General features: G+C 41.7%; 1 protein-coding gene across 4 annotated transcripts in view; it reads right to left on the bottom strand.

The window, feature by feature from the left end:
- The window catches only part of SEMA5B (semaphorin 5B), a 269,546-nt gene that overhangs the window by 98,943 nt on the left and 155,256 nt on the right, over nt 1-15,347 (bottom strand). For all 4 annotated transcript variants that reach the window (XM_039554919.1, XM_039554921.1, XM_039554922.1 and 1 more), the window contains exon 5: nt 4,854-4,899. In XM_039554919.1, coding sequence (XP_039410853.1) covers nt 4,854-4,899 — 46 coding nt within the window. The remainder of the gene's footprint in view (nt 1-4,853; nt 4,900-15,347) is intronic.

Raw genomic sequence — 15,347 nt, 5'->3', positions numbered from 1 at the left:
AGAGAAAAACCAAGTTAAACTCTGCCACCTCTCCTCACACTTCTATACACTTGCAGAGCATGTTTCTCATCAGCAGACATAAGTGTGGCACTACTGAGCTCTAAAGAAGTAGAAAATAATGCATTTAATGCTCGGTTTGATTCAAAGTGCAAAAGACAAAACCTGTTCCATTTGTTGCTATGTGACATATTGAGGACTGATAGCAAAGTTTTATTATTATTATTAACTACACTTTGTTGATACGTGCTGTTGATTTACCAGTGATTATGCCACAGAGTTAAAGATCCCTTCAGGGAGTAGCAGAGAGGGAAGTGTGTCTTCAGGAGCAGCTGTACAGTTTAAGAGCTTCATCTCTGTAGCAGGGATGTTGCTGCTTCTTAGACTGAGGGGAGAAAAACTGGAGTAAAACCATCCTTACCAGAAATGAACTGGATAAGTGGCTGCAGTTCATCTGCTACAGGACACTATGGAGTTGTTTTATCTCTATTTCAGGTTTGAAAAAATGCTCATTCCAAAACCCCAACAATATCAGCAGAAAGAAATTTATTTCAGTAAGGTTCAGATCATGATTTAAGAGCAGCTACTGCCTCAGTATGTTGATAACTTACTTTAAGCTTGGTTTTAAGTCTTATGCCTCAGTGGGACTGAGAAGTTCATCAGGTTTTGCTCTGGTGACTGGATAGCACTCTCCAAAGTGCCCATGTGAATATAGGGGATCTTATTTAGAAATGTGGAGCCACATTTCAGAAGCAAATGAAGTTGTGTGTTCTGTAGCATTTTCATGTTCTGCAGTGGGGTAACAGTAGATCTGTAATTGTAGACCAAGGTGGTACTGGACAGTGTGGAACTCCACAGGCAGTCCCTCCTAATTCAGGTTTATGACTACTGGGGAACTCACACTCTCTCTCTGTCCTTAACCCACACTTCAATTTTTGTCCTTAGGAAAAAATATTAAATAGTCAATTAAAACATATTTTTATCTCAATTTTTTAAAATCTTTGTTAGGTGAAATAACTTATGTCTTCCAAATAGTTTTGCAACAGGTGCACTTACTTATTCATTCACAGTGTGTAAAAATATAGTACAGACTCTTGAAGTATTTTAAATACTTAAAATACCACTAGCCTGACATATCAAAACACGAACTTCACAGGGCTGCTTAAAAACTTTTTTTATAGGAGATGTTCCATTAAAAGAAACAATTGAAACCAAAATATTTTATGAAATTCTTGCATTTTCTATTACACTTACCAGATGAGAGTCCAGAAGGACATCTTAGATCCAGAGAGAAGGGAAAGGGAAAGAAGAAAGAGGAAAGGAAAATGAAAAAGAAAGGGAAAGAGGAAGGGGAAAAAGGATGCCCCAAACAAACAAGGACAAGTGTTTGAGATGAGAGAAATGCACATATAAATGCTCTCTTTTGATACTTCAGAAAATAACTTGACCCAGAGTATTTGCATGCCAATTAACCATGTGTCTATCTCATTCTCCTTCAGATTTTACAAAAATGTCGAAGAGGTTTGTTTTCATCTCAGTGCAAAAAGGTTGGAAATCTTTGTATCTCAAAAAGGTTGGAAAAATAATTTCCTACTTAGTTCAATTGAGAACTGAGAATCCAGGTAAAATCACAGTGAGCAGGGGGTAGGCACTGCACTGTGATTTATGAAATGCCAGCCAAGTAGCCTGCTTTTAACACACACCCCAGAATAGTGCTCCTAGCTAAGAAATCCCAATCAGTATTGTGCTTTTTTTTAAAATTTGCTCAAAGGCTTATGTTTTTAAAATGACCCTTCCACCTACTCTATTAATTACCAACTCCAGTATGAAACTGACTTTTCTATGGCCTCACCATGAAAGCTGCAGATTAGGAGCTAACCTTCTTTCAGATCCACGCATAAATTAACCAGCATGCTCTCCAAGTGCACTTCATTTTAAAAAAGTGTTCTATAAAATGTCTAATAATGAGAGTTTACAATGCATATAAGACAATAATTTAAATATGGACATGAAATGTTGCAGAGATTTTGTTTAAAAGAGATGTTAAACATTTAGGGAAGATTATCCATTTTAAAATTGTGCTTCTTGACTGCTGCAAGAATTTGAGTGGTACATGCCAACGTTTTCAATATTAACAGCTGGTTTTGGATACCCCACCTCAAGATGCTGATTTTCGGTAATTTTTTAACAAGGTGCTTCAATTTTGGCAAGAAAAAGAAGTAGACAAAATCACAAATGATCCCCAAAATACCTGGGCCTCAGCTTCCTGAGGGATATTGAAGTTCAGCCAAAAATGTTTTTCACAAAAGTATTAACTACCACCAAAGTTTCTCATGCAACTAAAACTCATTTGGTGAAAAGCTTCACAGGTTCCAAATGGAAATTCTGAAACACATTTTGGAAACAGAGGAGGAAGAAAAATCTCTGAGAAGTCAGGACATTTCGTTCTGTGGAGCAGAAAATGAGCTTGTTCTGTTTCAGTTTTTGCTAGTTCTCTAGTAAAAGATCACTAATTCTCATGTAAAAGATCTTGGAGAAACAACCTCAGCACAACCAATAAAAAATTCTAAGTGAGGAGGAAATATCAGCACATGGTAGACCAGATGAGAGATAAGAAAGGAAAAGAATTGACCCCTTATTATAAAGGGGCCCAAGAGCTGACACGTCCCAAAACCGACCTCTTCCTTCATTCCCCTGAAATCAAAATTCTTTTATAGGGTAATGCTGTCTTTTTTACACAGCTCTTAATCAGAAACTTGCCCACATAATATTCAAATTTGTCTTTTAGTCTACTACTGCAATTCCAAGACAGTAACTTCCTATCTAAACTCTGTGTCATGCCTTTTTCCCACAGGGACAGTGCAGCCTCAGGATACAGCATGAGAACACTTAGGAAAAAACAGCTTTAAACTTCATTGAACCATGCTTTGAGGGGTACATTCCTCACACTGCCAGACTTTGTCTCACAACCAACATATTCTGCTGTCTCCATAGAAAATGCTTCTCATGTTTCTGCCCTCACCTCATGGAAGTACAAATGCAAGGGAGCAGATATTTGTCAGCACAAACCTGCACCACGAAGCAGATTTAGCACCACTGGCAGGATGATAATGAAGTCGCATGAGCAGAAATAAATCAAAATACAATCTCAAGATGAAAAACTATCCCGATTCAGGCCTGGCAAGAGCTACACTGTCTTTTACTTACAAGCAAAGACGAGATACAAAATAATGCAAATTAACATTGTAATTATTTCTTAAACTGCACTCTCACCCCTATAGAGCTAAATGCAGGTTCCTTGCATTTCTTGTCTCGCTTTCTGATCCGACCTTTAAAATGATGCACAGCGAAGGGAAGGTGGTGCCTTTAAACCGAATCATGAGCTTTATGGAGACAAGCCAAGCAGCTACTTAGGCAACCATTAGGTCGGGAAACAATCACTTCCATCATTCCCAACACGTGTGTCAACATAATTCCATGCTCTCTTTGTCATGCAAAAAGTTTTGGCAGAGTAACCGGATACACCCAGAAAGCAGGAGCGAACTAAGCTCATTATGTTAACCGGAGATCCCACAGCAGCCTCCAGTGCCATAGAAGGAGACTTCCCATGTCTTGCAGTGTAGAAAAGGAAACTCACTGCACTGAAAAGGGCCCGGGCCAAGCCTGACTTCAGAAGTGTATGAGCGAGATTCACAATTGTGTCTCGTGGAAGGGGATCCTTGACAAGCACCAGAGGCTGTGTCAGGCAGTGTGATAACAGGTACTGAAGAAGGTGTGACACCTCTCATAGCTACGAAGACTTTCCTCTCCTGTGTGCTCGCTGGAAACCTTCCAGCCATGCTAATATGGCTCTGCAAAGGGAAGGCACTGCCAAATGGGAGTAGCAGTTTCTCTAACTCTTTATTGTTGTCATTGGTAAGTCTGGACTTTGTTTTCTTTTTAAAGGAAGATTCAATTCATTTTACAACCATTAAACATCTTCTCTCCAGCTATACTTGTAACTCTTACTAACAGCAAGAGGCTTGTGCACATCAGAATGGCTGGCAATTCTGCCCTAATGGCTTCTTTGTGTGGTCAGGTACAGGAGCAAGGCCTCTCAGCCTGTCTGAAAAAATGCTGAATACATCTTTGGTGACCTAGCAACTATAGAAGATGGTAAGTATCCCAGAGCGTAAGTGTTAATTTATTTAAAGATAAGTAGCTGGTGTTTTCGTTAACAATTTTAGCTGCATCCTTCAATTCCAGATTCAGTGCAGTGAGAGTAAAGTTCTGATACTGCTGGATATTTGCAAGTCCTTTCAAACTTCAGCTGCTTTGCCTTGGTAAAGGCAATGGTAACACACATTTTTCAACCCATTTTGCCTCTGGAATGCTTGCAAGTCCAATCGTGGTTTTACCAATGCATTCAGCAAAACACAGCTCCTCAACAGTCCATGTTCACAAAGGCCTACAAGGGCTGAAATGAGGATGGATGAGAATAGTAAAACCTTCTCTGGCATGTTGCTGACACCTCTAAAGAAAGCCAAGAGTTTCTATTGATTATTGTGTTTAAGCCTGTATCAGTCACACTATATGCTTTCTTCCTTAAGATGCCATATTTTTGGCAGATGCCATTACCACCCAAATATTCAAGAATCAAAACCAGAATGCACCATCCAAATGGGCAAGTGTAGCAGAACCTTTCCCCCAGCATTATCGCTGGAGTGGGAATAAGCATCTGGTTCTGACTTTGTCTTCTCCCTGCTCCACCACTTTGGGCAAATTTACACTATATAGGCTTCTGAAAATATACATCAAATATTACAGAACTTTCATTAATAAGTCAAATAAAATAAGAGAGTGAAAAGTGAACATACCTGAATAAGAGAAACGTTGTGTAGACTAAGTCTGAAGAGGTAGTTCCTGCATGAACAAGCAGAAAAATTACAAACTATTAGGCTACCAAGGAAGGAAGGGAAAAGTTATTAAAGCAAGTAATAGTTTTTTGTCATTCATGTCTACAAACAAAAGTTTTTCCTAGGCTCCTCCCCACCAAATACAAAAGCAGTTATACGCCTGTTCATTGACTTGTGCATCAGTGTCTTAGTGAACCTGGTAACAAAGTTCTGACCAGGTCCTAATATTAAATATTCCAGAATCCATAATGAAGAACCACAATGAAATCCCAACCATAAAGGGCCATTTGCAAACTCTCAGCAGGCTTTAGTTCAAGTCCGTATGGGCTGCAGTCATGTTTTTCACTGAATTCTGAGAAAACTGGGATTGGACAGAAGCCAGCTGGAGCAGAGCTGACTTCCTAGTATGCTCCCCCAAGCCTGTCCTTGTGGGAATTCCCATTCAGGACTTTCTGGAAGAGAAGAGTGCAGATACTTCTCAGTGGAATTTCTCTGCACAGAAAATCAGCAGGGAAATCAAGGCAGTGACTGCAGATATTCCCAATCCTCCTGTCATCGTCTCTTCACATGTAAAGCAAGGGAATTCCTGACAGAAGTCACTGTAGCATGAGATACCACATATCAGCCAAGCGCCTGTCACCCTTCTTCTGAATGTTTGTATCCCATCACAAATAGGAAGCAACACATATTTGCATAAATGTCTATAGATAAGGCTTAGATAACAGGATTTATCTCACATTTTTGCTTGCTAAGACAGTGCAGTTACCAGGAATCAGCTGACATGTTAAGTCATAAGGACTGGATTGTGTGCTTGAGGCTTTTGGTTGCGTCTAACTTCATTTTTTTGCATCCCATCTGTCAGAAGTCTAAAGAGCTGTGATCCTTTTCCAACATCACTGTCACCACAGTGTCCCAGAGAAGACACATTTATATCATACGAGGTGAATTGAACTATGCATCTGGAAGTGGCTCTGTTTAAATGGTAGAAAGTGCAGCTTTGATGATACAGTTTCATCTGCTCTAGAAGTGCCAGTATACAGACATTCCCCCACCTAGTGAAAATGCAAGTTCCAGCCCTAGGTCAGCTAACCCAGAGGAAAGATCCTATAGTGATGAAAAGATCTTAAGGACTCTTCTGAAGAGCCTTCTTTAGGGTCAGTACAGCAGCACACTCTGCCCAAGCAAAGAAAGCAATTCAAACTTTGGCATGTGAGAGATTCATATTGGGTCACAACCACCACAAGAAGGCTTGAGCAATTTTTCATCCTTCTGTTATGTATCACTTGTATATCACCTAAATCGTAAACATAGAGTTGCCTCTGTACTTTGTCCCAGTTCCATAAATAAATCAAAAGCTCTCAAATGCTGCTAACTGTTAATGTAAGAAGGATGAGGAACAAGGATGATGGGGAACTCGGGAAGTCAAACTGCTGATACCAAATCTTCAGCTGATATAGCTCTGACTTGCACCATCGTATTCTCTGCTGGGACTGGTTACCCAGAGAAGAATGAGACCCATTAGCAATATCTGAAGAAAATGTATCAGTGATTATTACACCTCCTATAAGTACACAGAGAAGTATACAGACACAGACACACAGAGGAAATCTCCATCCTCTCTCCTAGTCCTGTCACTGAAGATCCAGTAGTTCTTTTGTACAGTCTGAAACCCTATTCTGTCTCAAAGGGCTGCATACTTTCCCCAAAAATTTTGTTATTAACTCTTTAGCATCAGCATCAGACTTGAATAGAGGTGCATGCAGCAAACCAGAAGCACTAAGCTACATACATCTAAAATTTCAAAATGAAGATAAATTCTCATCCAGTGATGGATCTGACAGCTCCCTTAGAGACACCACATAGCTACTCACACCAAAATACTAATGCAACTCCGGGACATGAGGTATCATGGAATAAGCCTTCTCCTGGGGAAGGCCTACAATCCTACAATACCCTCAGGAAAAAGTTCTCATAACTTGGGACTTGAAGTTTCTCTCCTGTTGTTAAGCATGCTATTTAAATGCATTGATTTTGGAAGTCTTATAATGCAGATTTCAGCTCCTTGTTCTAGGCTTGCAAAAAGCTGGACAGTTTGACTAGGTAATAAGTTTTAATATTAGGGGGTTTTTTTCCCCTGATAGCACTGCAGAGCAAATTCAACCAAAATATCTTTAATGAAAGAGACATATACAAAGGACACAATTTTCATTGCACTCAGCCAAAACAGATGCAGACAGGGATAGTGTCCATTTCAATAAAGCCAGTCTGTGCTCCCAGTGACTGCTGTGTAGCACCTGGACAAAGCCACTTGGGTGGCTGAGACCTAAACCAGGCAGGAACATAATGCTAATGTGAATAGCACAATGATCTTCCAAAAGCTTTATACTAACCTTAGCTCTCTAAGTCTGACCTTGAGGCTTTCTTGCAGAAAGGAGGGTCTCCCTACTTTTTTATCAGCTTGCCTCACCTGGTGTCTGTACAGGCACTGGCAGTTTCTTTTTGTTTGTTTGATCCTTCTCACATCCTACCAGCAGCAATACAAACACCTGTAGGCAAACTAGGCTATCAGAGACACCTCCTGACTACAGCTGACCTGCTCAGCTAGAACTGACTAATCCTTAATTAACAACATGCTCTTTTAACCATACTTGTTCTGTAAAGCTAAACCAGGAGTAAAACGCCAAAGGGAAAGAGCTGCTGAATCAGACAGCACCATTTTTATGAACTGCATTTTAACTGCAATTTCAGTCCAAGAATGAGCAAGGTCTCTGAATGACAGGCATGGTTTATTGTAGCTAGAATTGCCCCATTTGTGTCTTTTTTTTCTGCTTGTGTTTGAAGTTATGTCTGCTTAATACCTTGCTGAACTATAATTTAGAGCAGCTGAAGGAGTATGATTAAGAAGTATATAAGAACACTGAGATATCCACATGAATGCATGAGGTACCTTCTTGGTCTTTTTTTCATTTTTTTTCCTCCCATTCTCCCTTGTTAAGTGAATGCCGGTTAATTCCTTTCTCTCCTAAATTAAACCCACCAGCCTAGGCCAGAAGAGCAATTGCCTGGTGCAGCCAGGATATTCAAATACCCTCCTTCTTCTGTATAAAAAGCTGGTGCACAAACTTGGAGGGATAGGACAACCTTCTTAATTGCTGTCCTAAAACATCACACCACAGTGTTAAACACAAGCTTTGTTTCACCCCAGATTTGGCTGCATTTCAGCCAGTTCCAGAGCAAGTGATTACACTCCTCTGAGTGCTCTGGGACAAATGACATTATGCCTCCAACTACTAATTATTATTACAACTAACCTTATTTTTCATAAACATCAGTGCCTTTCTGAAAATGCCCATGTTAAACAGTAATGCCCTGAAGTCTCAGGCAAGGCTGTATTAAGACACACCGTGGGCTGATGATGGTTCCTCTGGAGATTGATTCTCAGCCAATGCCAGTTTAAACAACCTGAGGGCAGATCCTCTCTCAGTCACCTCTGATTGCAGGGGGATATTATCCCCCAGCTCAGATATACAACATTAGCTGCTGTAAAGACTGTCCTGCTCTATAAAACCTAGGCTTAAAGAATTTGCCATCTGAATACATACAGAAGAGAGAAAAAGACACATCATTCTCATTTAAATTTAAGGCACAGACTGAGCAATTTAGCCAAAATCGCAGAGTATATCTGAAGTATAACCAGGAGCTGATCTCCTGGACCACTAGTTTATGCCCTAGTTAGGAGAATAACTTGCCCTCAATGCTGGGGCACAGCATGTAAACCTGTACTGAAGTGTCATTTACACTCATGGGTAGATGTTGAATTACTTTCTTGAACTGGGAGCCCTATGCTGTGTCCATATGAACGGAGCCAACCTGTAGCCGAAATCCTGTAAATGAAAGTATTTGTTACTTGGCTTCATAGTTTGTATTTCACTGCTTGTAAGATGTTTAAGAGCTTACTCTGCCTGGTACCTGGTATGTACCAGAGCAGCAAGAGAGCAGCTGAGATGTGTTTCAGAAAAGGTTGCGGAAGAATATACCCACTTAAATCTGTTTGCCGTGACATTTCCAAGTCAAATCTGCCTATAAAGTATTTATTTCATGCAGCCAATAGCACCTTGGGAGAACTTTGTAACGTGGTGCCCATGGACTTATGGGCATTGGTTACACATCGCTTGGCCTTAAAACAATTTACTTTGAAGGCAGAGCACTTTGGCTATGATGACACCGAGCAACAGAGATACAAGACAAATTTAAGCCTTTCCATTGGGAAGCCACATAACAAGAGTGTTTGAATAAGAACAGAGACTCTTCATCTTAGGAGCTCTGAAACTATAAGGGTTGCAACATGCTTCAGTTGCTCATTCAGGCCTCTTTTCAGGCACCACATCTGTCAGCACCGTACCGGATGATTAAAAGGTGCTTCCTCCTAATTAAGAGAGAGCAGCTTTTCAGTTCTGCTGTGGTAGATCAGGAGGAACATCCTTGCAGTCGATGGACTGATCATGTATACATGAAAGGCTATCCTAGCTTCAGAGTATTTTTGCTATCTAAATGAGTGAGGCTTGTTCACATTTCCTAACTCCTCACACACCAAGAAGGTAAGAAAACCTCTCTGTATTTCAGAACAACTCCTGCTGTCAAATTTGGAGCCATGAGAGCCCACATGCTGACCACCATCAGAACCTCTGAGGACTTGGACATGCACACACAAGAACCGACAATATACTGCCTTAACTCAGCTGGTCTCTATCACTCCATGTTACACCTGCTCATTTGTTGCTACTTCCCTACACTTTATAGTAGGCATGAGAAGCTCCCTCCTCCCTCCTTACAAGGCAGGTTCTCCCTCTCTTTCTAGGCAATTACTCTGCAAGTAGAAACAAATCCAAGAGAAGCTGATAATAATGTTTGATCATGCAGAAAAAATACATGTTGAGAGAATGTTGTGGTTTAACCCCAGCCAACAACTAAGTACCATGCAACCACTCGCTCACTCCCACCCTCCCCAGTGGGATTAGGAGGAGAATTGGGAAAAGGTAAAACTCACAGGCTGAGATAAGAACTGTTTAATAACTGAAACAAAGTCAAATGTTATTGTTGTTATTGTTGTTGTTGTTATTGTTCTAACAATAATAATAATAATGAGAAAGAGGAATAAAGCCCAAGAAACACAGGTGCTGCACAGTACAATTGCTCCCTCCCTGCTGCCTGATGCCCAGCCCATCCGCCAGCAGCAATTGCCCCCTCCTGGCCAACTGCCCCCAGTTAATATACTAAAGCATGATGTTCCAGGGTATGGAATATCCCTCTGGCCAGTTTGGGCCAGCTATCCTGGCCACACTCCCTCCTGGCTTCTTGTGCATCTGCTCCCTGGCAGAGCATGGGAAACTGGGAAGTCCTTGACTTAGCATAAGCACTACTTAGCAACAACTAAAACATCAGTATCTTATCAACATTATTCTCATACTGAATCCAAAACACAGCCCTGTACCAGCTATGAAGAAGAAAATTAACTCTATTCCTACCAAAACCAGGACAGGGAAAGTAGAAGAGAACAGAGTGAAGAGTTACTGCCTCTTTTCGGGACTATTACTGCACTGCTACAGTCATCCAACACAGCTTGCGTGAGATACTGGAGCCTCAGATAGGCTCATGGTGCTCTGGGAAGAGGTTCCCTATGTTTTTAAAGTAAAATAGACTAAAATAGACTATTTCAGTAGATAAATGCTTCCTAATGTCCATTCAGAACCTTCTCTGTCAGTTTTGAACCATTCTGATGCACCCTATGATTGGATGCCAGGAAGAAGAGATCTGCACCTCTCTCTCACTTCCCCTCCTCAGGGTGGGATTGTGCTGCAGTCAGGGTCCAGGTCTGCAAGAAGGACTCACAACTGCCACAGAGTAGATAACAAGAAAAATAATTAACAGAATGGGGTCCTTTGGGTGATATGAAACAAGACACAGAATTAAGCATATGACAACTAATCTCCCTTCTGGCACTCCTGGAAGCCACATGCTGGGGCTGAGCCTTGGGCTAGGAGCCAGCAACTCCTGTCAGCTCTTCCTATCTGTGCTCCTGGAGACCTTAGATATACTTTGTACTTCCACACTACATGACAAACACAGCTTAGTCATGCTTCACGACTCCCTAGGAGCTGGTTAGTATCATTCCCCCCCTTAAACTAATGGAGAAAATGAGCCAGAGAAAGGTTAAATGACCTTCTCCAAAGCACACAGCAAGTCAGTGATGGAATCAAGATCAGACCCCAGGGCTCTTGGCTACCAAATCTCATGCTAGATTAATGCACAGCGCCTCTACGCAGGTCCAGCTGTGGCTGAACTTTTCAGATGGTTATCCACATTTCAGAACTAGCCAACCATACTAAGAAACCCAGCTTCTGAAGGATGATTCTGTCCTTTGCTTTCAGAAGGAGTTAATTACATGCCTGGTCCAGAGTATGATGTGACAATCCATTTGCAAATGTTTCTCCAGTGGTTCATTTGAAGCGCCTGGCAAACACTTGCTGGAGAAAAGGAGGAGAACCAGCAGCTACCCTACAAGCTGGATCCTTATTCACCAGTCATTTTGTTTCTATTGAAGAAAAACTTGTCCAATACATCATTCTTCCTCAAAAATCAATAGATGTACAACAGAGAACCATACTAAATGGCAGCCAGTAATATGATGCAGTTGCTTTATGAAGAATTACTTTTCCCCATGCAACTTTTCTCGGTTATAAATTCAGGCACAGCTAGAGAAGCATCCTCTTAGAAGAGGATCCTTATGCAGGCAGCATATCATTCTGATTAAACAGCTTCCAAATTAAGCCAGGGGCTCAGCTACTGTTTCTGTGTTGCACTGAAGCCCAGTTAGTACTTCTCTATGGAAACAAGGATGAAATTCCTCCATGTTCCATTCAGTGGAGGAGAACTACCATCAGCTTTAATGGCATGGGGCGCATGGCACAGATCTGCTCCTCTCGATGCTGTGTGTTCAGGGCCAACTCTAGGAAGAGTCAAAAGAGGCAGACACAGCTGCAGAGCAGGCAGGACAACAGCAAAGCTGAGGCACACTTGGGCTATGCCAATATGCAGAAATCTAGATGGACGGATGCTCCTGGGGAAGGGAGAAGCAGAAAGGGGATTGGCCTTTGGATTGACAGCCTTGTCCCTTCCTCCATCAGCTTGCAAAGGGAACAGCAAGCTGTCTCTGATGTCTTTGGCCTGTCTCTTTCCCCAGGGCAGGAGAGGGAAAGCCTCACTGCACAGTGATTCCACATCCTGGGGGTGATAGTATTTGCTATGCTCCTGAGACACTTCAAAGAATGGGGATTGGGATTTTTTTGTAATATTGTTAGAATATATTTATAAAATGAGGGTCAAATTCCTTTGTTTTGTTTTGTTACATTTCCTTCCCTCTTTTTCACTAGATGAAAAAAAACCTCAGAGACGAAAACTGAGCCAAATTTTCAAAACTCATTTGTGGGTTTGTTCTTATTTTCCTGGAAGAGTGACTCCATCTCTCAGACAATCACACACTATCCCACATGCCACCTCATGTCTTTTTTGACATGTCTGACAGCTCTTCTCTTCCTCTCTCATCCAGCTGGCAGCCACAGAGCACTTACAGCACCTTGATATGGCCCCAAGACACAGAGGGACCTTTACTCTCCTATCTTTCAGTAAGTCACAATGTAAAATTCCTCTTCTGATGCGCTGATTATTGTTCAAAGTGTCCCTGGCAGCCTCCCCACCTGCCTACATAGGCTGGTAAACATCCTCAGTTCTGCCAGGCTTTCCTCAAACTCTGGATGAATTCAACATGACTTGTGTGTAAATACTGATAGAGTTGGCTGGTGAGATTAAGTTATTGCCCAACAATTCCTTCTCTTTGCTGGGTTTTTATACCTTGGTAGTGGCACAGAACAGTAGGCTTAGCACCTAAACATCTGGATATAAAGTGATATGCAAACCACTGTGGTGAGCCCTGCCATATAAAACTGACATATCACTGCCTTAACCAGAGCAAGAGAAAGTATTTTCAGTAATGCAGAGGAAAACTGCTCTGCAGCCCTATTCTGTGATGCTGTAAAACACATTATGGCCAAGTCTTCAAGGCTTTTGCCAAAGTATCCTGACCTTGTGTTTGTACCCATCACACTCTCAAAAATGCAATCTTCAAACTTAATTATTCTCAGTGTGTTACTAAAGCAAGTGAGCCTCTCATGGGTGGCTGCTTTCGTGATAGGGTATCGCCAATTTTCATTTTATCTGGAATATGAGATATTTTTCTAGTGAGGTCTGCAATTTGCTGTGTAAAGATTTTTCCTATCAGTCTGTGCTGCACCAGGATTGCCTTTCACACAGCACTGGCTGTGCAGGCACTGGCTGTGAAAGTGCTGAGGTCTTTTGCAGAGAAGTGGATGGTGCTGCCTTGCAGGCAATTTGAAGGAAGAACTGTTTTCCCTGCCGACAAAGATGACAGACCAGGGACTGCCACTGCCTCACCCTCTTCTCCATGTACAACATTAATGTGCAAAACTGCTCCTTTGCCCTCCTACAGCGCATTGGTCCATCCCAACAACCTGACAGCACTGCAGTATAGCATTTTATTTGATTTATTTATTCAGAGTTCACTAAAATTCACATTCTTTGCTTGAGAAAATGCACAAATTTTAACAAAGGGGGAAAAAATTACGCTTTGAACAAAATTTGGGCCAGGCTCTAAACCTCCCAGAATCCCATAATTACAAAAACTGTTCTTCATCCTTTCCACACCTTTTCCCCTCCTCCCTAAGGGGTATAAGTCAGGGACAGCATAGATTTAGGGTATGCCAAATTCACAGTGCTTGCAGACCAGCAGAGGAAAGCAAACCCTATAGGTGAAAAACAGACACCCCAGTGGGGCTTCACCTTCCACACTTTACACAAGGGCTGAGCTGACCTCACCTGGCAGAGTATCAGAGAGGAAAATCTCCCTTTGAACTATCGAAGGCTCAACCAGAGAGGTTAAAACCTGAATTTTAAATCACACTTTTGTTCCCTTTGTAAAGAAACTGTGCACCCCAATTATGGATTTAACTAGCTGCAGTGTCTAATCACAGTTTTCTCATTTTCACCACATTCTTTACCTCCCAGGTCAGGCAATTTCTTTAAAAAACATCATGGTCCTTTCAAAGTTTCTGTTAATTTCAGAGACTGACTTGGATTTTTTTCCCCTCACACCACCATGTTATCTGCCCCTCTCCAGTCTATGATACAAGGATGCAACTTTAATTAGAGCATTCTTTTGTCCAATAGGAAAAAATCACAGTGAGAAAGGAAGGCATTTCTTTCTCTCCATTTCTCTGCACTAGAACTTTCAGCCGCCCGTCTATGATCTGAATATAATCAAAAACATTATCACGTTCTTTGCTTGCTCACGTCCTCATTAATACCTCATCTGGCAAGGTAATTTCTCAGCCCAATGTGACTTAGCAGGGGGTAAAGCTGGCGTAAGACTCTGCAAAAATAACACAAGCCACCAGAAATGGTTCAGACCATTTCTTTCAGAAAAGTATTGAGGAAAATCCTCTACTCAGATGTTAACAGGGACAAATGGCACACCACTCCTGACTGTTTCAGGGCAAACCTGCTGGCTATGCCCACGTGGTTGTGCCCAGTGTTCACCTGTTTGCATCTCTGTGCTATATGAGACTTGACTTTTTTGGCCATGCTGAAGCCCCACTGCCCCAGTGGGGACTCACAGGCTTTCATGAACATTTTGAAGACTTGCATCTTCTTTGGAGAAGCAAGGCTGAGAGCAAGTGATTAAAATACCATCTGGAAATACAAGAGTAAAAGGTCCAAATTACACCTATGCCGTGGATTTTCTGAGCCCAGAGGAGAGCTTTGGCTGTGTCCACATTAGTCAAATGCAGAGTGAGGTTGTGCAGACCTTGACTGGTATCTTCAGAAAGTGCAGTCTCACTGCAGGAGTAGCTGTGTTAGGCACAGTGGTCTACTACTTTTCAGATATGCAATATATTCATGTGACTCAACATCACAGCCTTTTCACAGGGCAGGGTGGCTCTTAATCCTTCTTGGCCTTGGATTCCCATCTATACTGTGAAATTATTAGTGCTTTCTTGCCTCACTGAAGTCCTGTGAGAATAAATGTTGGTGAGGGGCCCTGATCATTTAGCAACAGAAAGTATTGCTGACAGATTTTATACTCTGTGGATCTGTGAAACTACTTTGACCTAACTGCTGCCACTCAATTTCCTGGTTTGCGAAATGCTTTGTGCCTAGACAACATTATCTATGGAGACTTCTTCTCTTCAGGGTTTAGTGGCAGTCCAGATGTGGACAGGATTGAAGGTGCCCAAGGGTAAGAGTGATATTTTCTGACAAGCACAGGTTTTGAACATTTTACTGCAGTGCTCTGGAGCTTTCTGCCAAACAGGCAGGAAAGAG

The sequence above is a fragment of the Corvus cornix genome, chromosome 7 (assembly GCF_000738735.6).
Source record: "Corvus cornix cornix isolate S_Up_H32 chromosome 7, ASM73873v5, whole genome shotgun sequence".
NCBI lineage: Eukaryota > Metazoa > Chordata > Aves > Passeriformes > Corvidae > Corvus > Corvus cornix.
The sequence above is the reverse complement of the archived record's forward strand: the minus strand, read 5'-3'. Positions and strand labels throughout refer to the sequence as shown.